At 31.3% G+C, this 26,365-nt stretch overlaps 3 protein-coding genes across 3 annotated transcripts; all 3 read right to left on the reverse strand.

Annotated features, from left to right (window-relative positions):
* Nucleotides 1–3,757: 3,757 nt before the first annotated feature.
* PHT3;3 (phosphate transporter 3;3) lies at nt 3,758–12,219 on the reverse strand. Its single transcript, XM_039031331.2, has 6 exons — nt 11,704–12,219; nt 10,316–10,665; nt 10,181–10,224; nt 9,008–9,222; nt 8,248–8,372; nt 3,758–4,384 (listed from the first exon to the last, which is right to left on the reverse strand). The coding sequence occupies exons 1-6, from the start codon at nt 11,842–11,844 to the stop codon at nt 4,327–4,329; spliced, it is 933 nt and encodes a 310-aa protein (XP_038887259.1). The 5' UTR covers nt 11,845–12,219; the 3' UTR covers nt 3,758–4,326.
* Nucleotides 12,220–19,032: 6,813 nt separating this feature from the next.
* On the reverse strand, nt 19,033–20,748 carry HSK (homoserine kinase). Its single transcript, XM_039033070.2, has 2 exons — nt 19,441–20,748; nt 19,033–19,345 (listed from the first exon to the last, which is right to left on the reverse strand). The coding sequence occupies exon 1, from the start codon at nt 20,626–20,628 to the stop codon at nt 19,507–19,509; it is 1,122 nt and encodes a 373-aa protein (XP_038888998.1). The 5' UTR covers nt 20,629–20,748; the 3' UTR covers nt 19,033–19,345; nt 19,441–19,506.
* Nucleotides 20,749–23,519: 2,771 nt separating this feature from the next.
* On the reverse strand, nt 23,520–25,710 carry LOC120077452 (small ribosomal subunit protein uS17-like). Its single transcript, XM_039031330.2, has 6 exons — nt 25,511–25,710; nt 25,375–25,415; nt 25,128–25,228; nt 24,167–24,311; nt 23,985–24,074; nt 23,520–23,876 (listed from the first exon to the last, which is right to left on the reverse strand). Exons 1-6 carry the CDS (start codon nt 25,520–25,522, stop codon nt 23,786–23,788), a joined length of 480 nt encoding a protein of 159 aa, XP_038887258.1. The 5' UTR covers nt 25,523–25,710; the 3' UTR covers nt 23,520–23,785.
* Between the last annotated feature and the right edge of the window lie 655 nt (nt 25,711–26,365).

Below are 26,365 nucleotides of genomic sequence, written 5' to 3' on the forward strand. Positions count from 1 at the left end.
TTATTTTTAAATACTTTAAATTTAGATATTTAACCTAGTTTTAAAATTCATCTTAATGTCTTTTTTAATGATTTGTTTGATAGCATGAACTTAATTGATTAAGACATTATATTATATGTCTTTCACAATGATAAAATATTTGAATATTGAACTTCATATTATTATTAACAGTACTGAAACATTTTAAAAAATTAAATTAAATGTATGTTTTGAAGTGATTGTAAAATTATTAAATCACTTTTATCAATTTTAAGACCACTTAAAGACACGCTTTTAATCACACAAAATTAATTTAATATCAAATTTTAGACTTTTAAATATAATCTTCATATTAGTTTTGAAGAATTAAAAACATGTTTTATAATGGTTTTACAAAACAAGAAGAAAAAAGTGATCTTAATAATTTTAAAATCACTTCCAAACATGTCCTAAGTAGCAAATAATTTTTATCTTTAAACTTTTGGAATGACGGATGAATTTTTAAAAATAACCTTTTTGAGAATGAATTATCTTGTTGTTAATTGTTAATGAATAAATTAGTTTGACTTTAAAAGTGTGTATTAATAAATGTCGATGTGAGTATGCAATTTTATGAATAGATTAAGGCATGTAACAAATTAAGAGTTATAATTATAATCAAAATTGATTTGGTTATTTTTAAACTTACAAAATTTTGTAGTTTTCAAAAAAAAAAAAAAAAATATTCTGAAAATTTAAAACAAAAATTATACAAACCACAAACAACAAACGAATTAAAAAGAGATTTTAACCCTTAAATATATATATTTATATTACCAATAATTATAGAGTATGAGATCAAATCATCAATCTTTTGATTGATTATTAGTGTCTTATCTACTAAATCATGTCCCGTCGTTTAAAACAATATAAATAATATTAGATATCAAATTTTCAAAATAAATGCACATTTGTGTTAAATGATAAGAGTAAAAAAAAAACAAATATGAACAAAAACTATACATAATAGAATCTTTATCAAATTATAACAGTTTTAAATATTATAAATTATTTAACAAAACCCTAAAATTTAAAATTACTTATCGCATAAATTTTTAATATTTTATTTAATAGATTTTAGAACTTTATAAAAAAAAAAAAAAAAAAAATCCTTTAGAATTTTTTAGTATATATATCTCGAAAATGTTTAAAACAAATTAAAAAGATTTGTTAGACACAGCATTATACTTATCCTTTAAAAAAATAAATAAACAAGTTAAATAAACAATCAGGCATAAAAATAGAAAGAAAGTAAGGGCTGTGATAGTAATTTTGTGACGTCCTAGATTTTAACCGACTAATATTTTTTGTCGGAAATTTTAATGGATTTGCTTAATTATAATTCGTTCGTGTATCACACGCGCAAGAAAAGGGTGTGGAATTAGAAGATTTTCAATGTTGTCGGGTCGTTTCCAGTGCCCTGTTTTTGCGGAAGGATAAAATCTAACTTTTAACTCAAAACACTATTTTTATACATTTCTAAAATCGTCCACACCTGCGCGTGGAGCGCGTGTGTGAAGTTTTATTTTTTTTCCAACTATACTATTTTTAGAATATTCATACTGTCGGAATTTTCATAATTCTCTCATCTGTCTTTTTCTTTTTCTTGTTTTTTTGTTTTTTTTTTTTTTACTTCTAAAATTCTATTCTTATTTTTCGGTTTTAAATTCAACTTGAAAGTTGGGATAGTCAATCTTTCCATTTCATCGAGATAACTTCTTTTCGACACTAGAATAAATAAAGTTTTTTGGGGAAAAAAATCATGCTAGTGGAGGAAGACCTTCTAAGGATGAGTGACATAAGACTAGAGAGAAAACCAAAAGATGATCTTTCGTATATATCTTGCATAATCGTGAATGCTATTAGCTCCAAATACATATACATTTAACAATGGTAGGTTGGTAGATCAATCCATCGAATTTAAAAATTAGAATTAGTATCTTTATGCATTGAATTGTATTCAAATGGACAATGTTTCTAGTTAGAGGTATTTTTAATATTATTGACATTTTCCAATTTAGTCGTTTAATATTAAAATTAGTCGATAATAATTCATCTTCACATTTTTTCAAATTAAGTATAAGTTTGAACTCTTCTTTCGCTTATTGTTCAAAATCTGGTACTGTTGTAGCTCACAAGTGGAGATTGTTGTTTATATTGATAATTTTGAGATTTTTTTAAGTTAGAAGTCCCTCTTCTTTCTCTAAAAATGGTGCGATGGATGTGGGACTCATTATGCCCAATTGGTTTACATCTAGTTTATCAAAGGTCTTAGACTATCTATCTTTTTTTTTTCAAAGTTTTAGTCTATATACATATATCTCACACATTTTTTTTCCCTCTTTAAGTGATTACTTTGGTCCCAAAAACACTAGCTTCTAATTGGACAAAGATTCTCCGCTTAGGTAGGGAAGAGAGTGGGAAATAATCCCTATTAACTAAATTGTCCCGTCCTACCTCGTTTGCTTCTCTTTTTAAAACTTTTTTTAAAAAATTACTATTGTTATTATTAGAATTATTATTATTGTGATATATATTTTTTAAGAATTATTGTTTAATGATTTTGGTATGTTTGGACCATATGGTTGAAGAAAATTATATATATGGATAGTTTCATAATTTGCTTGATAATTATTTCATTCTATTAATAAATAAATAAAATAAAATAAAATTCATTTTTTTTGCTCTCAATGAAAATTTTAATAAGTAGTCCATGATCACCAACCAATCCAATTATTGAAGTTGGAAAATCTTTTAGGGGAAAAGAACTCAACACAATTCTAAAATAACATGATTGCACATCTTTTGCTAGCACAAAGATTTTGTCAACTTTGACAACTAATATTTGTAATGCAAATTCATTGTTAAAAAAAAAAAAAAATCATTCTAGGTTCTAATTTATCCTATATTTGTAAACATGAACATTTAAATTATATAATGATGCAGCTAATTTCCCAGTGGCATTCCCATATCAGTTTCTTTCCATACACACTCAAATATGGGACCTCCATCTTCTTACATTGTCTAGATTAGGAAAAATTATTAAATGTAGTTGCCTCATAATAATCGTTCGATATGAATTCGAGAATCTTCATGCCTCCTAATAACCACTAGATATAAATTCGAGTTACTTTTACTGTTTCTCTCTAATTCATGTAATGGTGCAAAACTATCAACCACATTTTGACGGCCTCCTCGAATAATTTCTCATATAATTTTGTTATACATCATTTTTTTAGTTCAATAATATAAAAAAGTACACGAGGATTTTTGTTACGAAGAATTAGAGGGCCCCACTCATAGAATGACCAAAATCCCTGTGTACAATTAAAAAAAAAAAAAAAAATCTAGCATATGTAGGGATGCACCATTGGCATTTAATATCTATACACCTTTAAGAAGATTCAAAAGTGGGGCTCCTTAATTCCTCGTAAGAAAAAGTCTCGTGTACTTTTTTTTAGTACAACTGGGGGTAGGGGACCAAACCACGGATCTCATAGTTACCAACACACTCGAATGCCAATTGAGCTATGCTCGGTTGGCCTCATATACTTTTTTTATATAACGTTTTCTCTCTAAATACTTCCAAATCAATCTGGCAAAAGGTCAAGGACTAAAAAGTAGTTTTAATCGCATTTCGATTAAAGCTACTTATTTTTCATGTTCAAAATTACTTCCAAATACGTCTTTGATCATTCCAAATCAATTTGAATGCATATCAGATAAGTAGAGTGAAAAAGAAAAAAAAATTTGAAGTTATTTATTGGATATATATAGCAAATGTCTTTCTATATCAATTTCATCATATACAACTGCCCAATGCATATCAACAAAAGAACACCATTCTACTTCATTATCTACCGCTCTTCCTAAAAGGAAAAATATGTATAAAAAGAAGAAATTCATACAACTCCACATGTATCTGAAGATTTCGACCGATAAGTTTAACACGATCGAACAAAAATTATAAGGATTTCAGTAAGCTATTACTTTAACCCTCAGGACATCTGGTCAGAAGTAGAGTTTTTCTGTTTTTTTCTTCTTTTTCCCCATCCTTAAGAGTTGCCCATCTAAGACTAAGCTAGTTGTGAAGATAGAACAAGGAAGAAAAAAGAAGAAAATTTTGTGCCTTTAGCAGCAGGGACCCAACCAAAATTTATTTTATTTAAATGGTACTAGGAGGTAAAAAAAAATAGTAATAAAAAAAGAATTGCCATGTTATTGTTAAGTGTGAACCTGGTGATTGATATTCTCAAAGTTGCATTGCCCTGTTGATGATCAATCAGTTCTTGCCTTCACCAGAAAGCTCTAAGTTGATAGTTCTGCTTCTTCCAATTGCCTGTTGTTGAGCCCTCCACTTGTAGGCCTAAATTATAGGAAACAAAAAAGAGTTGGTAAAAGTAAGTATTATGGTTTTGACTGATAATCATAACAATTTTACCTTGCAACTACTCTTTTTTTAATAATGATTTTTAACTTCAAGTGTTCAAATGAGTTTACATTCACCTTAAATCACATAACAACTACCCGTCTAAAGAACTTGTTGAATACTTAAATATCTTAGCTAAATAACCACTATAATTTGAACTCGTCGCTTTAAAGAGATTTGGATTCAAAGTTCGCTCGTTCAACTATCGAATTCAATTATGGTGGTTGGCATTCGGACTTGTTAGGATAAAGAAGAATGAGATAACCTTATATTAAGGAATTGTAAGGCAATAACTTAGCATGTTAATTCAATAAAAGATTCAAGGGAAAACTAGGACCGTTTAAAAAGAAAACAAAACAAAAAAAAGGATTGTGGAGATCACAACTTTAAAAGAAAATTGACTTGTTCCTTGCAACTTGGATGTCACTTGAATATTCCTTATTATTTTGATTTCTATGATGTGATGGAGATATTTAATTTACTTAGATTTCATTTTGTAGAAAATATTGTTTGAATTAAAAAAAAAAATGTATTTGGCTTGTATTAGACAAAAAAAAAAAAAAAAAAAAAAAGAATGAGAATAAATAAATAAGGAAAAAAATAAAAATAAATAAATAAATTGAAGTTCATGTTATAATTATAATTTTTGTTTATATTTGAGTGCAAAGCTCCACCTCTTACATTAGACTTCTGGAGAACTTTGCCTACCGAAGCCAACTCTTAAAGACAACAAGTTTTTTCCCCATAAAAACACAATCTATGACAATTTAATCGATAGCATGAAATTATAGGAGAGGACCTAATCGTAGGATTTAGAAAAACTGTTCCCGTTTTTTGTGAAGAAAGATAAGTCATAAGAACAAAAGAGACTAGGAGTTTTACACCAATAACTAAAAGGATAGACTTTAAAAAATAAAATAAAATAATTAATTAATTTTGATTTTTGAAAATTAAGCTTATAAATAGTACTCTCACCTATGAGTATCTTTATTTTGTTATCTACATTCAGAAACAACGTTTTCAAAATCCATGCCAAGTATTGAAAAAAAAAAAAAATCAAAAACTTGTTTATGGTTTTTGAATTTGACTAAGAATTCAAATGTTATAGTGGTAAGAAAACAAACACAATTTTCAAAAATCAAGGTCTAAATTTAAAGTTACTAATGTTTAACTTTGAGGCTTGAAGCTAAGACCTTGGAGAGCATCATTATGGTATGAAAAGGCTCATAATCACTCTTCCTTCTTTCCCAGTAGATTGTCATACCTCTTGTTGTTGTTCTAACTAATGAGAGGGAAATGAAAAAAATGGGAAGTGTGTGAATTTCATTCTAGAAAACTCCATATAAATACATATCTTAAGTCTAAAAATAGATTCCACAATGTTAGCAACAAATCCCACTAACTCCACAAGAATAGGAACTTAGACTTGACTACAACTAAAAATAACTTCAACTATTTCCTAGAAACTAGGAATTGACTAGACCAACTCAAAAACTAATTTGCAATTTTGAGTTACCAACATTCTCCTCCTAACTCAAATACTGCAAACACCTAACTTGCTCCTAAGAGCTTGAAAACGACTCACACAAAACTCAGGTTCAGCAAGTGATCATCCATCTTGTTGTACACCCTAGGAGCTTGCTTCAACCGGTAGAGAGCTTTCTTCAACAAATAAACCTTCTGCTCTTGTCCTGGTATGATGAATCCATCTGGTTGCTCAACATAAATCTCCTCTTTTAACACTCCATTTAGGAATGCTGACTTCACATCTAACTGATACACCTTCCATCCATGTTGGGCTGACACAGCCAGTAGCAACCTGATTGTGTCCATTCTTGCAACTGGTGGAAAAGTCTCAGAAAAATCAATTCCCCAGACTTGTGCATACCCTTTTTTATGAAAATGCCCCAACCTCTTGTGCCATAACTCAGTGTCATTTACTTGACACTTGAAAGCTATCTGCTCCTTCTCGAGTGGATCCAACGAGAAGCTCTTATGTTGCATCTTTATTTTGAACAACTCATTCCCAGTGGAATCAGAAATGAGGCATTTTCCTTCTTCAAACAACACTTTGAATCCTTCTCTACTAATTGACCAACGCTTAACAAGTTTTGATCAATTTCAGGGATAAACAACACTTCAGTAATCAACTTGGTTCCAACACAGCTCTCTATTGACACTGTGCTCTTCCCCTTTACTTCTAGATTCTCAACGTTTCCTATCTTCGCCCTTGACTTAAATGACTTGTCAAGGTCCTTGAACAACTCTTTGTCACTTGTCATGTGATTATTACACCCACTATCAACCAACCAACCATCACATTGAGTGACTGATGAGAAACAAGTAGCCACAAAGAGTTGATCTTCTTCTTGTTGTACTACAACAACATGTGCTCCTCCTTGCTGTTGAGTTTTTACTTCCTTATAGAATCGTTCAATGTGCCCCAATAAATGACATCTTCTACATTTCACATCTGGCCTTCTCCAGCATCTGAAATGTGGATGATTCTGCTTCCCACAGTGCTTGCATGTACTACCAGCATCCTTTGCAGCAGACTCTGAGCTACTGCTGCCACTTCCCTTCTTCCCTTTCCTCTTCTTCTCTCTTCCACCTTCTCCCTGCTACACTCTAGCTTTCAATGCCCCCTCAATGCTTCCTTCTTGTCTCATCAACCTCCTCTGCTCTTGTGCTTACAAAACACTAACCACTTTTATCACCTTGAGTTTTGAGAGGTCTTTAATATTTTCTAAGGAAGCAATGGTTGCTTCAAATCTCTCAGGTACTGAAACTAGAATCTTCTGAACCAATCTATTGTTAGATAAATTGATTCCTAATGCTCTTGCCTTGTTAGCAATCCCAATCAACTTATCTGAGTACTCTTTAATAGTTGCTTCATATCTCTCGAATTCTCGCATCAAGTTCAACACTTTCATGCCTTTAATCCTTTCATCACCTTCATACTCACTTTTGAGGAACTCCCAAATCTCCTTTGTCGACTTCAAGGCCATAATTCTGTTGAATATGGCGGGAGACACATTTGCATATAGGCAAGCTCGAGCTTTTGCCTTCCTAGTGACCCTCTCCTTGTGAGTCTTGATCTGATGTATTGTTGGGTTGTCAGGAAGTGGAGCAATCTCATAGTCTTGCTCAATTGCTTTCCAATAATCACAACCCTCCATGTAGGCTTGCATTTCTGATAGCCCATGCCTGGTAATTTTCACCATCAAACACAAGTGGAGCCACTGTTTGATCCTAATTCCATCTCTAACAACTCTCACAGGTGTATCATGCAGTTTCTTTCGAAGATATTTCACTGATTCTCCTCACAGATCCCTTAAGAATTGAGGGCTCTGATACCACTGTTGTTGTTCTAACTAATGAGAGAGAAATGAGAAAAATGGGAAGTGTATTAATTTCATTCTAGAAAACTCCATATAAATACATATCTTAGTCTAAAAATAGATTCCACAATGTTAGCAACTAATTCCACTAACTCCACGAGAATAGGAACTTAGACTTGACTACAACTAAAAATAACTTCAACTATTTCCTAGAAACTAGAAATTGACTAGACCAACTCAAAAACTAATTTGCAGTTTTGAGTTACTAACACCTCTCCATCATCTCTCTCTCCCTCATGTCTAGTCTCCACTTCTAATGCATGTGATAGCATATGTTGTTTAAGCATTACTTTTCAGATACATAATAAATTATTCCTACTGCATTGGGGAAGAAATTGCAACCAGAAGCAAAAGACATATATTAGGAAGTGTACTGTAGAGCGTAGAAAATAGACTTACAGTCCACTTAGCAATTTAATGGTGTCATAGAAGAACCACTGCAAAGTAATAACAGGACCAACAATTGTAATTCTGACAGGAAGGCTTCTAATAAATAGATTGCCAAATCCTATGTTCTTCACTGCCTGCAAGAACAAAATCCAAACAGACACCATATAGTTTTACTTCATCTCTAGGGAACTTTTGAATGTGAGATGCATACAAAAGTACAAAGTGCAATACTCCTTTGGGGCTTAAGTGCAAGGTGAAAAAAATGAACAATAGAGCTTTTAAAAGAGCTTGAGGAGAAAGTTAAACATTTTTTAGGAATATTTCTTAGTTTCATGGTTAACCATTTTTTATAGGTTTAAATACTACTTTGGTCTATGTACTTTCAATTTTAGTTCATTTTAGTCCTTCCTATATATGTTCATTTTAGTGCACTTTTAAAAAGTGACCATTTTAGTCCCTTGTGAAAATACAGGGGCCAGAACGGTCCATTTTTAAAAGTACAGGGACTAAAATGGTCATTTTGAAAGTTTAAGAAACAAAATAAACTACAATTAAAAGTGCATGAACCAAAATGAACATTTTGACCGTACATAGACCAAAATGAAGCAAAACCGATAGTATTAGAACCAAAATAGTATTTAGATCTCTTTTTTTGTTATATATAAAAGAAGGGGCCTTCAGGCACATGCTTTATTAAGAGAGCCTTGTTTAGGGTATGATTTTCTGGATGCCTAAGCATGTTTATTTAAAACTGAGAGAGAGAGCCCACCTGCAGTATATTATCAGCCTTCTTATTATAAAGAGAGGAAACAATGTTATCAGCTGGATTTGAGACAAGAGTACCGACAGCTCCAGCTGTATAGCCAGCTAAACATGTAACGCCGAGCTGTTGGGTTCTCGAGCAATCTTCCTTTCTACGCTGAATGATATTTTGATATATGAAGTTCACCGAATGCTCAAATGTTGAGAACATAATCATAGAGACTGTCAAAGACAATTCAAAAAAGAAACACAAATCAAAGCCTGGGGAATAACCACATCGGTAAACATAGAATCACAGGCAAGGAAGTAATTATTAATTCAATTGACAAATCTCCAATATGCTCTTCTACCGTCCATCAGATGCAACAATGTTTTTAGACCCGTTTAGATCCTACATCTGCCCTTAAGTTGGCATTGTACACCATGTAACCTTATGAAATTCATCACTTTCACTGAAATTTTCTCTAAAAGTGAAAAAGGCCAAGTGTTTGCTAGTTTGCATTAAACATTATTGTTCTTAGCTGTAAAGTCCTCGCTGTTGTAAAAATTGAATTGAAATATGATAAAAGCAGTGATTCTTACACATTATCAAGCAGAAAATGCAGAAGAAAATATAGCAATATTATCAACAAGTAACAAAATGTAAGGGTCCATTTGATAACGGTTTGATTTTTTGTTTTCTAAAATTTTGTTTGCTTTCTCCAACTTTTTTGCAAAGGTTTTCATCTTTTCCAAGTAAACATTTGAGTTCTTAGCCAAATTCTAAAAACAAAAAATAAGTTTTTTAAACTTTTTTTTTTAAGATTTAAAAAATTGGATAATATTTTGAAACACTCCTAAAAAGTAAATAACAAAACAAAGAAACCAATAAGTGAATCTAATTTTTATAAGCTCAATTTTCAAAAACTAAAAATCAAAAACCGAACGGCTATCAAACGGGCTAAGGAATGTGTTCCAAGTAACTTCTTCGCATTTCACAAGGAATGACTTTGTAGAAAATTTAGTAAGGACAATCAGCTTTTGAAGTACAAGACATTGGCATTTCACAATGAGCTGAAAACTAAAGTTACAAACTTCTGATGTAAGAAATATTAATAAAGATCTACCATCGGTATATAAGTCATAAAATTCAGTACAATAGATATCAGAGCTAACAAATGCACCGAGTTAGAGATGTTACATGGAAGATTTCGTCCCCAAAGTGGAAAAAGTCCTCTGTAGAAACTGCGGTAAAAGATAAATATGGATGAGTATAATAGAAGAGGGAAAAGAAGATGACACGTGTAATATTCTTTCTTAAGTTGCCATTGCTTACCCCGAAAGACCTTCACTGTAGTATAACTTTGGAAACCCATCGGCCAACCCCTTGGCGTAATAGGGTTGTGCCTGGACCCTGACCTTGACAGCTTCAAAAGGACAGAGAGCAATATCAGCAAAAACTTGAGCAGAAGCACTGCTGAGAAAGTATATGGAACTTCTCGTATGGCCTTCCAGCAAATCAGAGTAAAACTTCTTAAAGTACTCATAGAGACCGAATTTGAACCCGCCTTGAACACCGTACCCAAATAACTTGCCCGACCAACCTCTCCAAAGGGATGAAGGACCTTGTTCCCTCCAAAGAATAGAAAAACCAGAAGAAATGCCACTGTACTTGATTGGATTAACCTAAGGCAGAAAACCAATTCATAAGATTAGCTCTTTTTTTTTTTTTTTAATAAGAACTCATAAGATTAGCTTTATTTTGAGTTTCAAGAGGCTGCACATCCAGATATAACGACAACAAGTATTTTAAATCATGAATTTCAAATTGGAGGCTTAAAACTTCTCTACCTTAGATGGCCAAAGATGGAGAGAGATGTGAAAGTCGTAGCCTTAAGTTATGACTGAACCTGCCTAGCCACCATTGCCGGAACCATTTATGATGGTTATTTCTGGCCTGGATTTGACGGTACCAGTGAAAAATCTTGACCCTAAAATCATGGAGGATACTTCCAAACATCCTAAAGGACACTTCAGGGTATTCAAGTGCATCATGTAGTTCATTTCTATGGGAAGACAAGAAGCAAGCTGAAGACCATACCGAACGAAAACTCACGGGCATGTCTAGAACTACAAATTTGAAGAATCTAATCCTCAAACCAAAGCAAGCAATTACTGTACTGGAAAAGGTGATAAATGGCATGACAAAACGTCCCAAAATATGAAGTTCAACATTCCTTTGCTGCTTTTTTTTTTTTTTGACAGAAACAACTGCTTTCATTACGAAAATAATAAAAGAATACGAGGGTAACAAAAATCAAGCCCACAAAACCTCTCTAAAGAAAGGATTTCTAACTAAGTAAGATACAACCAAGAGGATAATAACAAAAGGTATTCAAAACCAAGTCCAAACAGAAAAATAAAACGACCAAACATGGTCCGTCTCCACACCTCTAAACATTTTATCGTTCCTCTCCCCCAAATATCCCACAATATAGCACATACTCAAGAAAGTATAGAAACGCACCTTTCTAATAGAAAGGTGGATGGAGAAGGAACACCTGTCTCAATCCCATACTACAAATAAAGTCACAAACTATCTAACACTTCAACCACACAATTCTTGAAAGAAAACAAAAGAGCAACATGATCTCTTCAAAGACAATCAAAACAACCTCACAAGAGACTACGAGTATAAATGTGACAAAGAAAACAGGAAATTACCTGCATATTGACCTTCAAGACATCAAGAGGTGTAATAGCAAGATGAGTTGTCCCAGCACTAAGCATTCCTCCAACAGTACAAAGAGCATAATACCCAGCTGAAAACTCCCGACAAACCCTTCTTCCTTCAACCTCTTTCATGAATCCCCTGTCTCTAAACCCTTCTTCTTGATTTAAAATCTTACTTCCTCAAACCCCACATTTGATCAAATCAGTCCCTGTGCTTTTTCAGAGAGACCCATCAAAGAATTTGATTGAAACTTTCGTTTTTGAAAGAAGTGGCGTGTACCTTATGAAATAAGCAAGGGGAGGCTACGCTGTTCGTTGGGCATGAAGATCAGCTCTGAGTACGTAAAAGGGTTTTGGAAATTTTGGTCATAAAAATAAATTTTTGACTCCATTGCTCCGAATATGGCCACGTTCGCAGTTGAAAATACATGGCCCTAATACCTCCGAATAAGTTTGTGACACTTCTTTGTCGTTGATCTAGACAACGACGAACAAATTCAACCTTTCATTTTGGGGTTAGCGGTATGAATTAGCAAATTTAAGTATGGGTTTCGGAATATGGGAAGCAAATTTTTTACGATTACGAAGTGAGGATTGAATCATCGACCTCTTAAGTCGGAGTATATGCCAAGATCACTAAGCTTACTTTGGCATGAAATAATTTTATCCGATTAATTTACCAAACAAGATATTTGAATATTAACTCATAGAATTGTCAATTTTTACATTAAACTTTGTAATTATATCGATTTATAAATTAAATTTTTAGAAGTTATTAAGTAATACTCTTGTTTTACATAAATTTTTTTGAACTAAATCTGAAGAAGGATAATAATTGATACAATTAACAAAAGTTTAAGACTTAAATTAATTTTATTATTAGTTTATATTTTAAATTGATGTAACCTAGAGAGTGTAGATTGAAATTTGTTTTTACCAAACAACTGAAATATTCCTAACGTAACAAAATAGCTAACCAAAATTTTCAAATTATGGATTTATTAAAATGAGACTATTTGATGCATTTTCATGATTTTTGAAAATGACAAAAATTTTAAATTTTTGTTTTTCTCCTCATATGAACCTTTTAAGCATTTTTATTTTTAAGTGGGGTGGGACGAGGTCGATAATAAAAAATTTATGTTAGTTTTAGGTATGCCCATGTTAGGAACTTGAAAGAATTGATTCAAATGCATATAAATACCACGTAATTCAAAGAAATATAAACCCTAGCTTAGATAAAAATACCAATTTATTAAGATACGCCGGATAAAAAACAGAACCATCATTTTTTTTAATTGAAAATATATGAACTAAAATTGAATAAATCCCAAAATTCATCGAGTTTGAACTAATTTACATAATCAACTATTATTACTAATTTACTACATACATACTCTTGCTCTACCCTACCCAATATAATTATTCCTAATAAATACCTATAATATTTTCGTAATTACACGCTAGAATTTTGGGCTAATTAATTATGTTTAAGATTGACCAAGATTTTTGTACTCTTCTTCATTTTCGTTCTCATTGCTTTTGTCTTCCTTGTTCATTTATTCCGGGTAGATTTCTTTACCATTAGCAACATTATGAGCCTAAAATGTGAGTATGGTTATTTTCCTTTATAATTTTGTTTGTATCAAATTTAGTTATATATATATGGGTAATTGTAAGAGTATATTAGTATGGAGTAGAAATAACAAAGATCGATAAGCATTTTAATTCATTTTGGCAGAAACTAAAGCATGTCCATCTAATATAAAAGGGTTTAAAATCATACCTTTGTAGAACACTTCAAGATATTGATCCTTAGCAGTTGTCTTCTCCAAAACTTGTCGTGAACCACCTTAAGATCTTCCTCACTATCCTCTTGGAGCTTTAGAGTGAGTTGTGGGACTCGAGAACAGCTTGAACGAACGGAAAACTAGGGAGAAGCTCACTACATCAACTCGTTTGAAGAACTCTTTCTTCGGCATGAATTTTTCTTAAAAACTTCTTTGAATGCATGCCTCAATTCTACTCCAATCTTCTTTATTTATTGCAGGTGAACATGCAAAGAAGATAGTTGCATGAGATGTAGTTCATGTTTAGAGTAATTGAAGAGAATGTTAATAGGTTTTGAGTGAGCTAGTTGAAGATGGTAATGGAAAAAACTATTTTTCCATTTTGTGCAATTTTTCAATTTTCTATTTTCATTTAAAAAAAAAAAAAAGATTTCAAGATCCACTTTGTTTTGAAAACCGAAACAATTATTAATTTTATAAAATTAATTTCGTAAATTAATTTTCTAATAAAATTAATAAATAATCATTTAAATAATTCTAATTAATTTAATATCAAATATTAAATTAATTTTTCACAAATCCATCTTCATATATTTAAATACATTTAAATATAAATTCTCCTATTCCATTCCTTTCTAATTTGAATGTTTCAAATTAACTTATCGTGCTATTCTAAAACTTATCCATTTACGAGCTAGTAGGGGAACCTCGCGGACCTACAGATCATGAGCTCCAAGGATCCGAGGTTAATTGGCTAAACTCATTATACCGAATTAATCCTCATTCGTTAACTAATGGGTCACTCCACTATAGCTCATAGTTGAACTTCCTCACTGCAGATATATTATGTCCACTTAATATAACCATAATCAGTAAGTCGATCTTTCACAGGTTATTCGTAATCATAGTTTGGTCAAGATAACAGTTTTACCCCTGTGAATACATCTTGTTCCTTAAGTTCCCATTGACCCTCGAATGAACAATTTTGATTCATAACACCTATGAATCGAGTCCTTTCTCTATCATGGGAAGATGGGGCCCCGATTGTTCAAGACAGTACTTAAGAGAACAACCTACCTGCTAACCCTATATCGGGAATGAGTGAATTTCATCTTGCAGGGCTATGTCCCCAGCTATTCATCCTATCTTATCCCCAATATAGGAAGCTTATTGAGCAGTGCTGTTGGACTACTCTCACCCATACAGATCAAAGAATAATCCCGAACAAACAGGAGTTCATAGCTAGCTTAGGATTAAGATCGAGTTAACCTAGATTTTTTAATAATGAAATAGTCAGTTTTAACCGTAAACGGTCGTTATAACGAAAAGTGATTATTTTCATGGTCCAGTCTATATGCAAACTCATTGCATATGATGCCTCCACTCACATGTCTCAACATGAATGATATGTGGATCACTATCATTTGTAGCTGTAACAACTACAGAGTGAGTCGCATCCAATAGTGTTACCAAGATGAGATACCCAATTTCATCCATATACTTATTAGACTATTTAGGCTATATACTGTTAACTTGATCCCGTTTATGTCACCACATAAAGTTAAAGTATTCAGACTATATTCATGGATATGTTTATTGGATTTTCATAATAGAATGCAAAATCAACGACTCAATATTATTGATAAATAGAATGTTTAACATGAACTGCGAGTTCTAGGACATTCCCAACAGTAATTACAATAAGTAGTATCTTTAAGTATAATAACCAATTATATGCAACATTTTTTAAAAAAATTACAAATATAGCAAAATTTATCAGTGATAGACTTCTATTGTTGATTGACTCTTACTAGTGATATGGTTTATTACTGATACATTATCTAAATTTTGTCATGTTTGTAATAAGGGTGTTCATGGGTTGGGTTTGGTTGAAAGACTTTTTAGATCCAATTCAATTTATCGGGTTATAAATTTTTTCATCTCAAATAATATTTTATTAAAAAATGAACTCAATCCAATCCAGCCATGAAACATTTGGGTTGGGTTGGGTTACTCTGATCATTTATTCAAACTTTTGTTCTAAAAGGAAGCAAAATTTTAATACATAAAAAATTGATTTAATTATTTTTATATATTGAATTAAGATTAACAACTCAAATTTAATTTATATAATGAAAATTTTATTTCCAAAGTGTTTTAAAAAATATTTTTAGGAGTTGTGGAGAATATATTATAAAAAAAATAATGAAATTAAATAAAATTAATATAAATATGTGTATATAATTGTATCATAAGTAATATATATATTTATACATTTTAAAGTTAATAAAAAGTTCAGGTTGGTTCGAGTTGGTTTGGATTATATTAGGTCAACTAACCCAACCCATAAAATTTTTATTTATTTGAACTCAACCTAATCCAAATAAATTGATAATCCTAACCAAACCACACGGGTTGAGTTGGGTTGATTGATTTTTTTCAGGTCATCTGATTTTTTGAACACCCCTAATTTACGGGTGTATATTGAAATTTGTCTTTACAAAACAACTAAAATATTCCTAACATACATAATAAAATAGCTAACAAAAAATGAGATTGTTTGATGCAATTTCATAGTTTTGAAAATGATGAAAATTTTAAATTTTAGTTTTTCACCTCATATGAACCTTTTAAAAGTTTTTTTAAGTGGGGTAGAGAATCGAATTTCTAACCTTGAGGTCAAAAATAAAAATTTAGGTTAATTTAATTATGCTTATATTAATAACCAAGGACGGATCAATGAAGGGATAGGGGCACGTGCCCCTGCACATCATGTTGTATTATATATATGTGTGTGTGTTGTTTTTCATTAAATATAAAAAAAAATATTTCTTTATATATTGAACATATACTTAGGCGTGCTCCCCAGGACATTAATTAGGACCTTGCTTCATTGATGGTGGAGGAACTCAGTAACCTGGCGACCTGAATTCGACTATACTGAGACTGGGAGACAGTTTTATTTTCTCTTTTATTTTAACCATTTTTCGTTGCTTAAGATTTCATATATGTGTGTTCATGTTTATATACAAATATTTTTTAAATTTTAAGCTCGTTTCATAACTATTTGACTGTTGATTTTTAGTTTTGAAAATTAAGAACTATACCATTTTCATATTTAAATTTTTTATTTTGTTATTTACTTTACTATTATTATAAAATTACATTCAAGTCAATATAAGTTTAATTTTTAATGTTTAAAATTATGATTAATAAGTATTTAAACTTTGAATTTTAACTTTAATAAATCTTTGAACTTAGTGTATAAAAATCTCATAAAATATTTGGAATGTTTAAAACTAATAATTGTATTAGATAAAAAAAAATATTTTTGTTTCTAATTGAACTTAACAATTTCAATTTTGTAACCAATAGTTACATTAATTTTATGCACTTATCAAAATGTTGGTGGTTTAGTATATAGTATATGTTTTTAAAAGTTCAGATACTATATATGACACAAATTTAGCTATTAATGGGCTAAAATTTTAATCTTATAAAGTTGTACCCCTAACATGTTAGTTAGTTATGCTCGTTTTAACGATATTATATGATTTGAATATTATATCGATACATCTAACATTATATTTATATGAAACTGTGTCCTCCTTGCATAATATCCCTGGTCCACTACTGTTGGTAACCGAAAAGAATTGACTCAATGCATACAATGATACAAATACCTTATAATTCAAAAGAAATATAAACCCTAGTTTAGATTAAATACTAGTTTGCTAAGATACCGGACAAAAAGTAAAGCAATAATTTATTCAATTGAAAGTATATGAACTAAAATTGAACAAATTTATAAATTCATGGACCAGAACGATAATTTAATTTAATTTATATAATCAACTATTATTACTAATTTATTGTGCATATATTCCTACCCTGCCCTACCCTATCCAATACAATTATTCCTAATAAATACCTATAATATTTTTCATATATATTTTTTAAGACTTACTTCAGTTTTTTTTCTTTTTTTTTTTTTTTTTCTCTAAAGGTATTATAATTAAAGTGTGAGGCTAAGGAATTGAACTTCAGACCTCGAAGTAGATTTCTTTACTATTACCCGCATTATGAACTTTAACGTGAGTGTGGTTATTTTTGTTTTATAATTTTTGTATGTATCAAATTTAGCATTAAAAATGGTTAATTGGGAAAAAATTTTAACTTCCTTTTTTGACCTTTTAACTTTTTAATTAAAGACCACTTTAGCCTCACACTTATACCGTTTCATACCTTAAGTACCCTCCAATTTAATTTGAGATCTTTTTGGCACTTTCAACAAATCCTATATTGTCCTAGTATCATTTCATACTTTTTTTTTTGGTACCTTTCATGTTATGTTTTTTCATTTAATGAATTTTACATTCTCCTCTTGCCACTTTTAAAAATCTATGATAACAAAAATGAAGTTAATAATATTAATTTATTATATTTATAAAACTTTAAATACAATTGAATACTGCTTTAAAACTTCAAATTAAAACTTCAAAATTTCATGTGCATAACAATTTAAGTCTCTCTCTCTCTCTATCTACATATATACACACGCACACACCCTTTTGAATGTGCTCATTCATTAAGTTATTGTTTGAAATTTTTGGGGAAAATGTATTGTGTCCTTAAGTTTCTTAATATAGTTTCTGTTTGGTCTTTAGGTTTTAAAAAATTAGGGAGCGTTTGGGGCAAAAGTTGATTATTATAATTCTAGGTTATTATAGTTGATTATAATAGTTTGTATTTGGGTATAGATTATTTTACTTTTGGTTATAATAGTATGTACACTTAACAATGAATAAAAAAATAAATAATAAATACGGTAACAAATGAGGATTTGTAACTAATTGGAGAATACAAAATAATATTTATTGTAGTAAGAGATGGTTATTATAATCTTAAGATAATTTTCTCCCCAAACACATCCTTACATTTCTACTCTTAAGTTTAGAATTAAATTTTGATCTAGTCTCTAAGACCTTTCTAATAACCATTTGGTTTTTTATTTTTAAAAATTAAATAGAAAAGTTCAATTCTTAGTTAAATTCCAAAAACGACAAACTCCCCTTCTCTTCAAAACTTAGACTCGTTTTCAAAGTGAGCTAAATGGTAATAGGCAATTTAGCATTCACTCACTCCCTTGCAGTCAATAAAAAATATAGTTCATTACTTATCCATGGATGAAAACAACATTCTCGATATCAAATCTTGCACGCCCAAAAGTTGGATTATGGGCTTGGACTAATAATTTTAATACCAACTGACGAGGATGACCTTTGGGAGCATTTGGTCATCCTCTTGTAAAGATAATTTTCATACCACTAAACTACTCAAATTGATGCAGTCGTGATAGATCTTCTTCTTATTATTATTATTCGTAAAGAATTGGACTCCATATTACGATCATTACGTTTATCGGAGAGTAAACATAGCCTAAAAGCAATTTGGTACTTGACGAAAGTAATCAAAATCATCCCAAAAGTGGCTTTGGGATAGTAACCTAATTAATTAGGTAAGGTTCATCTTAAACAAAGAATTATGCCTTTTTAAAAAGACTTCGAATATACCCTTAGAACAATATTGTAAAGCTGAGTAATGTAAAGCAAGCCTTTTGAAACCACTTTCATACTTAGTAGTGTAAAGGCTAGCTTTTTGAACTAGAATTATTCTCTTTAGTTCAGTTGGCTTGTGGGTTCCTTAACAACATTCTTCATTTTCAAGCATATGATAAGATCAAAACTAAGCTATATTCTCTAGGGACAAAAGTATCAAAAGCTAAACAAAAAACATGCCTCTTGGAAGAGAGAATCAGCACAGGATCATTCCAAATCATGCTTCTGCAACCAAAAGAACAAGAACAAAGCATGAGATAATTCAGCATAAACAGTAGGTTTCACAGATTCATTTCAATGGTGGAATCGAATTTATTAACCATTTCTCAAATGACGAAGTCACAGCAAGCCAGCATTTGAAGCAGCATCAAAACATTCATATGATCTCATAAAACTCTATCTAAGGGAGTTGATCCAATGAGCCTTGCACCAACTCGATCCAATCTCTTTACAGATGCCTCAGCTTTCAAATTCCCTTCCTTCATAAACGCCATAACCATCCTCTCGCCAATCTCCTTCCCCTTCTCTTCGTTGTCAATCACCGCCACCGCGGTTGGCCCCGCCCCGCTTATCGTACACCCAAATGCCCCAGCAGCAATGGCCGCCTTCTTAACCCCATCCATCCCTGGAATCAATGGCGACCGCCTTGGCTCCACAATTTTGTCTGATGACAATGCTTTCCCCAATCCCATTGCGTCACCCTGCAGCACCGCCGCCACCAACGCTCCAGCTTGGCTGGAATTCCACACATGGTGCGGCATCCCAACTTCAGACGGCAGCGCAGCCCGCATTTTCTTTGTTGGAGCTTCGAATTCCGGGCTGACCAATACAAAGAACAGCTCCTTCTCGACGGGGAATTTCAAGCGGATCAATTCCAAGGGTTCGTAATTCCTAATCAGAATGAATCCCCCCATAATAGCCGGTGCGACATTATCCGCATGGTATCCAGAAACCTTCTCTTCGGATTTTAATCCCGCGAGAACCAATTCCTCAACTCCTAATTTTCCACCGAACAATCCATTAACAGCAATCGCTGCAGCGGCTGCACTCGCTGCACTAGATCCCAATCCACTCCCTAACGGCAAACCTTTCTCAAGCGAGAGAGAGAGACCAACAGATCGAATCCCTAACATTTTCATAACCTCAATAGCAGCAATTCCAGCACAATTATACAGCGGATTTTTACTAAGTTTATTCGTGTTATTCCCTGTAATATTGGTAATTGCAACTTCACCTGGATGAACATTTGAATCAACGCTGAGAGAGACATAATCTCCCAAGCCATCGACAGCACAGCCAAGGAAATCAAAGCCAGGGCCTAAATTAGCGACGGTTGCCGGTGCAAATGCCTTCACGGAGGAGAAAACTGGTTCAGGTTCAACAGAAGTGACGGCGGTTCGTGATGGAAGAGACAAACTGCACCTGAAGATGACAGATTTAGGGTTAGATAACGAAACTGGAGGAATCGCCAACGACTTCAATGGCGGTTGATAGGAGATCATAGCCATGGAAGCAAGTGAAAGAGCGAAGGAGGTTGAGATCGGAACCTGAAAATTTTCTCGGAGATGAAGATTTTCAGCTTCAAAGGCTCAGCGCAGTCAAGGAAGACAGATGAAATGAAGATGGAGGACCTGACATTATATATTGGTAACCAAATTACCGTTTTTTAGTCAGCTTTCGAGAATGGAGAAGTTGAGAAGGCATTGAAATGATGGGTAATTTGGTCATTTTCTTTCACCATGTGATAAACACGTGTATTCAGCTATATTTGTATAGTTTTATTTCGACTAAATAAATAAACAAAAATGACATTAATATAAATAGTAAATATGTTGAAAGCAAAAACCATCTGTTAGGTATAAATATTATTTTAGTTCTTGATTTTTATACTTTTAAATTATTTATTTTGGTCCACATATTTTCAATTTTGGTTTATTTTGGTCTTTATATTTTAAAAGTGTTACTTACTTTTAAATTGGTTTATTTTGGTATTTATATTTTTAAATAGTTATCATTTTGATTTATTCATTTTCACTTTTAAATGATAAAAATAGTTACTTTTTTAAAGTTTAAGGATCAAAACAAACTAAAGTTAAAAGTGCAATTACCGGAATGAACATGTTTTTAGAGACTAAAATAAACTAAAGCTGAATACATGGACAACACTTTGAAAGTAGAGGGATCAAAATGAACAAAAATCAAAAGTACAAATACCAGGGTAATATTTAGACCTATTCATTAATTACTTTAAATATTTTTATTCTAATTTAAATATTTATTATTATTTTTTTATAATTTTCCAAAAATGTCAATTGATATCGATATTGTGTCAATATTTAAGTTAAAAGTGCAATGGCCAAAATGAACATTTTTTAAAAACCAAAATGAATTGTCAATATTTGTCAACGTCCATATTAACTTTAGTTATAAGATGTCCTAAAAATTTCAAATTAATTTTGCAACTTTTAAAGTGAGAAATTGTCAGAAATAACCTCTTTAACTTTCTATTTTCAAAACTAAAGTCATTAAATATAATCAAATATTATATATTAGATAGTCTATCCAATCTTATACCAAATCTTATCTATTATCAAAATTTCTCCAAATATAACCAAATATTATATTCAATTATTGTGTGATTTTAGGTTAATTTATGTTTCCATGATTATATGAATTTATAAATTTCTAAATGAATTTATCAACTAGACTATTTTCAGATGGATTATTACATTTTGATTTTTAAATTTTTGGAGAGATTAAATTTTGAAAAAAAAAAGTAAGATATGGAACATCTATAAAATCTCGATATTAATCTGCCCGAGATTCATACCGAGAGTTTATTATTTACCATATTTTACATTTTTTATCTTATAATTTTTCCAAAAACTTAAAAATCACAATCAACCCCTTGTGATCCATCTAAAAAAACCATTTGGATAATTGGTAAATTGATTTTGATATAATATTTAGTAAAATAATCGAATTTGAAGAAAATTTGAAAATATATAAGATTTGGTATAAAATTTAGGAAGATCACATAACATTTTGGAAAAATTACAAGAATCTCTAAGATGTACCGAGAAAGGCCCTAAAGAACCAAAACAATCAATAAGAAAAAATTAATTATTTAACTAAATCTCAGTGGTTGATCTCGCCCGAGATGAACCAAGAAAAGATATTTAAACAAGTTTTTTAAAAAAAGTGTTAGTTTTGTAAAATGAAAACTTAAAAGTATTATTTCTCACGATTTTTCAATATTTTTTAAACAAAAACTCACAAGGTGAAACAAATTTGTTTGAAAGTTACATTTTTATATCAACTTTGAAATTTGTTTTAAAAGATGTTATTAGAGAGGGGTTTTGCTTTCGTTAAAATAAGATGAAACAAATTTCAAATTTTGAAGATAAAAGGTCAAAATTTTCAAAATTTAGAGGGTTTTTTTTTTCTTTTTATAATTTATCTGCTCAAAATTTTGCACAAAATAGCTTCAAAATTTATATTTGTTTTTTCTTTTGCATTTTAAAATAGACCTGGTAATACAAAATAGTAAATGATTATCTCATTTACCAAACAAATGATTAGATTAGGATTCAATAAATATTAGCAAATAGAAGGACAGAAAATATTCTTTACGACAACAAAGTGGATAGCGTAATATAGAATAAAATGAAAAGATTCTTCTTTAAAAAATGAAAAGAGTTTTAAATAATTTTTATTTTTTGAGTTCAAAACCATATATGAGCCATGCTTGGCATAACCAGAAATGGTTTCTCTCTCTCGTCTAAAGCAAAATTTGCACATAATCCAAATTTTATCTCACTTCTATTACAAATCCAAGTTTAAAAATTCAACAGAGTTTTTACGTCGAATAAAAAATTAGAAAGTCCATATCTTTATCTCAGTCAGACAATCTATAAATTTTTCTCAAAATAAAGATTGCCGACAATCTACAAAAACAAAAACAAAAAAATATCATACAAATCCATATAAAATAATCTAACTATAAATCAATTGTAAAATTTTATTTCAAATCTTAAATTAAGACAAATTTTGATAAATCTTATATCAAATCGAAATTTGGGGTGCTGGAAATTTCATCCAAATCTAAATTTAAATAAAATTAAATCTCAAAATCAAAATAACTTCAAATTTGGGTTGACTCAAAAAGAATTTGGTAACTAATAGATACCACTCGAAGTTCAATTAAATTCTATTGAAATTTAAATCCAAATTTTATGCCAAATTAAGAAAATAATTTTTTAAAACCAAAATTCAGAAATTTAATTAATTGACATAAAAGTGTAACAAATATAAATAAAAAAAGGCTAGACCCGAAACCAATTTAGACCAAGCACAAGGAATCAAAAATAATGTCTGATAAGGTTATCTCAAAATCCAATTTTCACAAATGTAATATTTTGAATTAAACTGACATGTATTAGAATACCTAATAGAGATCCAGGATATGTTGGTACCTTGAAACACCAAATTTGCCAGAAATAAGACAAGAAATTTAAACAAATAAGAACACAATAAAACAGTCCATATTCATATCAAAATCCCGACTGCTAAGTCTTCAAAACCCTCTTGCATCAAATATGGCCTACAAACTCTCAAAAGTTCTTTCATACTTTTTGTTGTATCAAAAGCAGAAACCTACATAATTTAAATCCCAGCAAAAGCCTTCTTCCCACGACTCGAGGATCCAGCAGGAATGACCTTCAACACATTGAACCTCACTGTCTTCGACAATGGCCTGAAATTCAAACAGTAAATGTGAAAAAGGATTTCTTGGAAAGAAGAAACAAAACAAGAACTATCAGAACAAGAATCAATGGAAAGAATTCCTAAAATCTTGATGTACCTGCATTGGCCAATAATAACATGATCACCCTCCTTCACACGAAAGCAAGGAGATATGTGAGCAGGAATGTTGGAGTGCCTTTTCTCATACCTGAAGGAGACCGAAGAAACAAAATAGATCAGAACCGCGGTATAAAAAATCAGCTAGGGTGGGATGGGGGGTGGTCAGGAAGAGGAAAGTACCTCTGATACTTCTTAACATAATGTAAATAGTTCCTCCTGACAATAATGGTCCTGACCATCTTAGCGCTGTGACAAGTTCCAGCTAAAATACGTCCCCTGATGGAGACAGTGCCAGTGAAGGGGCATTTCTTATCAATATATGTTCCTGCATGAGAACAAGTGTACAACAGAAGTGGAATAGCATTCTGCATTCAGCAACAATTCAAAAGAATATAACAGCAAGATATGCCTAATATGGGGCTTTGAAAATTCGGAGATAAAGATGCAAACAGTACATAGGGTAATTGATGATATGATGTATTGCTAAGAAATTTCCCTCTAGTGAATGCATCCTTATTCACAGCAACAATTCTAAGAACAAGAAAGCAAGGTAAGCCTAGATATTGAGCCTATAAAGTGGATGGCAGGGTATTAGCATTCCCATATTTGATCTTAATCTCCCAATAAATGCAATGCTATTACAATTCCTTTTTATTATACATAATTGGTAGGAGAGTCTACTAAGATAAACATCATTCCATCAACATAAATCCTTGATTTTTCAGACTCCTTAAACCATCCATCAAGTAGGTACCGTCATTGTATCTATGCAGAAACATATACCCATTCTGAATAAAAGGTATAAAATCCTCAGCATAACTACCACTTCAGCTCATGATGTTTTTTTCAATATATTTTAACAGAATTGTATACTCTCAGCATTTGAACAAATAGTACATAAATAAGCATTCCTACAAGACTGCTGATTTTTTAGCAACGAAGATGCAGCTCCAGTTCATCATTTTATAAGAATTAATTGGGCGGTAAATTACAATGTAGAATACAATACAAATGTAGCTATACCATGTTAAAAACGATCAAAGTACACCAAGCAGAATCAAAAGTTAAAAGGGCTAAACACATTCATTTCATATCAACAATCCAACAAAAACAACGTGATCAGAGTTGAAAAAAATAGAACCTTCAATAGCGTCTCTTGGGGTCTTGAATCCTAATCCAATACTCTTCCAGAAACGGTTCCCGCCCTTTCCAGGTCTCTTCCCTTTCCCAGCCTTTTTAGAGCTATTTTGTAAACCAAAAAGAACAATAATCATAAACAGGAAATAAAATCAGGATTACAGCAAAAAAGAACAACAATTCAATAAATAAGAACCCAAATACTTGTCATTCCGAAACTGACTACAAAAAGAATGTTTCGATTTGCTTACCAGAGAAACACTTTGGGTTGCTTCAAAAACGCCTTCTCGGTCTGTAGAAAAGGAATGAAGAGTGAGGAGATAGAACGTTGAAGTCAATAAAATGATAGACGGGAAAAGAAGTAGATGTTGCCGATTGAATAACAACCTGTTCCGCCATGATTAGGGATTCTGAAGAGAGCACGAGTTCTGGTCTTTGCTCAGGCGGCCGAAGGAGATGAGTTCGATTACAGAAACCCTAAACCTGCTTCAGAGAGTTATAGAGCAGACGACAATCAATGGGCTTTAACTTGAGAATTGGGCTTACCGTATAAAATGGGCTTAATTTTTTGGGAAATCGGAGGAAATAGCACAATCGGAGGTGTCTTTTGGTTTTTGTCAAAATAAAAAAAAAAAAATTGCATAAGCGTGCGGCACACATGACACATATTCTTTTAATTTCCAAATTGCCCTGATGTGATCGATTGACCGTTTTTTCGAGTATTGTGTAATTACTATCCCGTGTATAAATTCTCAATAGAAATACTGTATAAATGGAATTATCTATTATGAGACCGTGTATCAATTCTCAATAGAACTACATAGTAAATGAAATTGTTGGTTATGAGATTTCAACGGATTCAAGAGATAAATGTGCCATATTTTTTTCCCAGTTTAAATTTTGAATTGACGATTTCATATTTGTTTTGATTTGATTTATCCACTTTTAAAAAATATTCAAAATTAATCTATCTTTAATTTGTTTATCACCATTTTGATTTTAATTTATAATATATCTTTAGATTTTAAATTATTTTATTGGTTTATTTTAATTTCAAAATAAATTTTTTAATCTTGGTTAGAATTTTACTTGATATTTTATACCTATTATCTTCTAACAAACTATATATTTCATTTAAATTTTGTCATTGACAAACAAATAAGTATTCACTTTTGCTGCTGTTTTTGCTATGTCTCCACGTTAGTCTTCTTTCGTAGGTTTTGTGGTTGGTGGGGTTATAAA

Source organism: Benincasa hispida, chromosome 5, assembly GCF_027475165.1.
Source record: "Benincasa hispida cultivar pf3 chromosome 5, pf3_genome.v1.1, whole genome shotgun sequence".
Taxonomy (NCBI): domain Eukaryota; kingdom Viridiplantae; phylum Streptophyta; class Magnoliopsida; order Cucurbitales; family Cucurbitaceae; genus Benincasa; species Benincasa hispida.

What these genes read in the sequence shown, in the direction of transcription:
- HSK (XM_039033070.2), bottom strand. Translation starts at nt 20,628, where the DNA reads ATGGCTATGATCTCCTATCAACCGCCATTGAAGTCGTTGGCGATTCCT.
- LOC120077452 (XM_039031330.2), bottom strand. An exon ending in CAACCCAAAGTGTTTCTCTG is followed by an intron (nt 25,229 to 25,374) that starts GTAAGCAAATCG and finishes TTTACAAAATAG; the next exon opens with CTCTAAAAAGGCTGGGAAAG. An exon ending in CCCAAGAGACGCTATTGAAG is followed by an intron (nt 24,312 to 25,127) that starts GTTCTATTTTTT and finishes GTTCTCATGCAG; the next exon opens with GAACATATATTGATAAGAAA.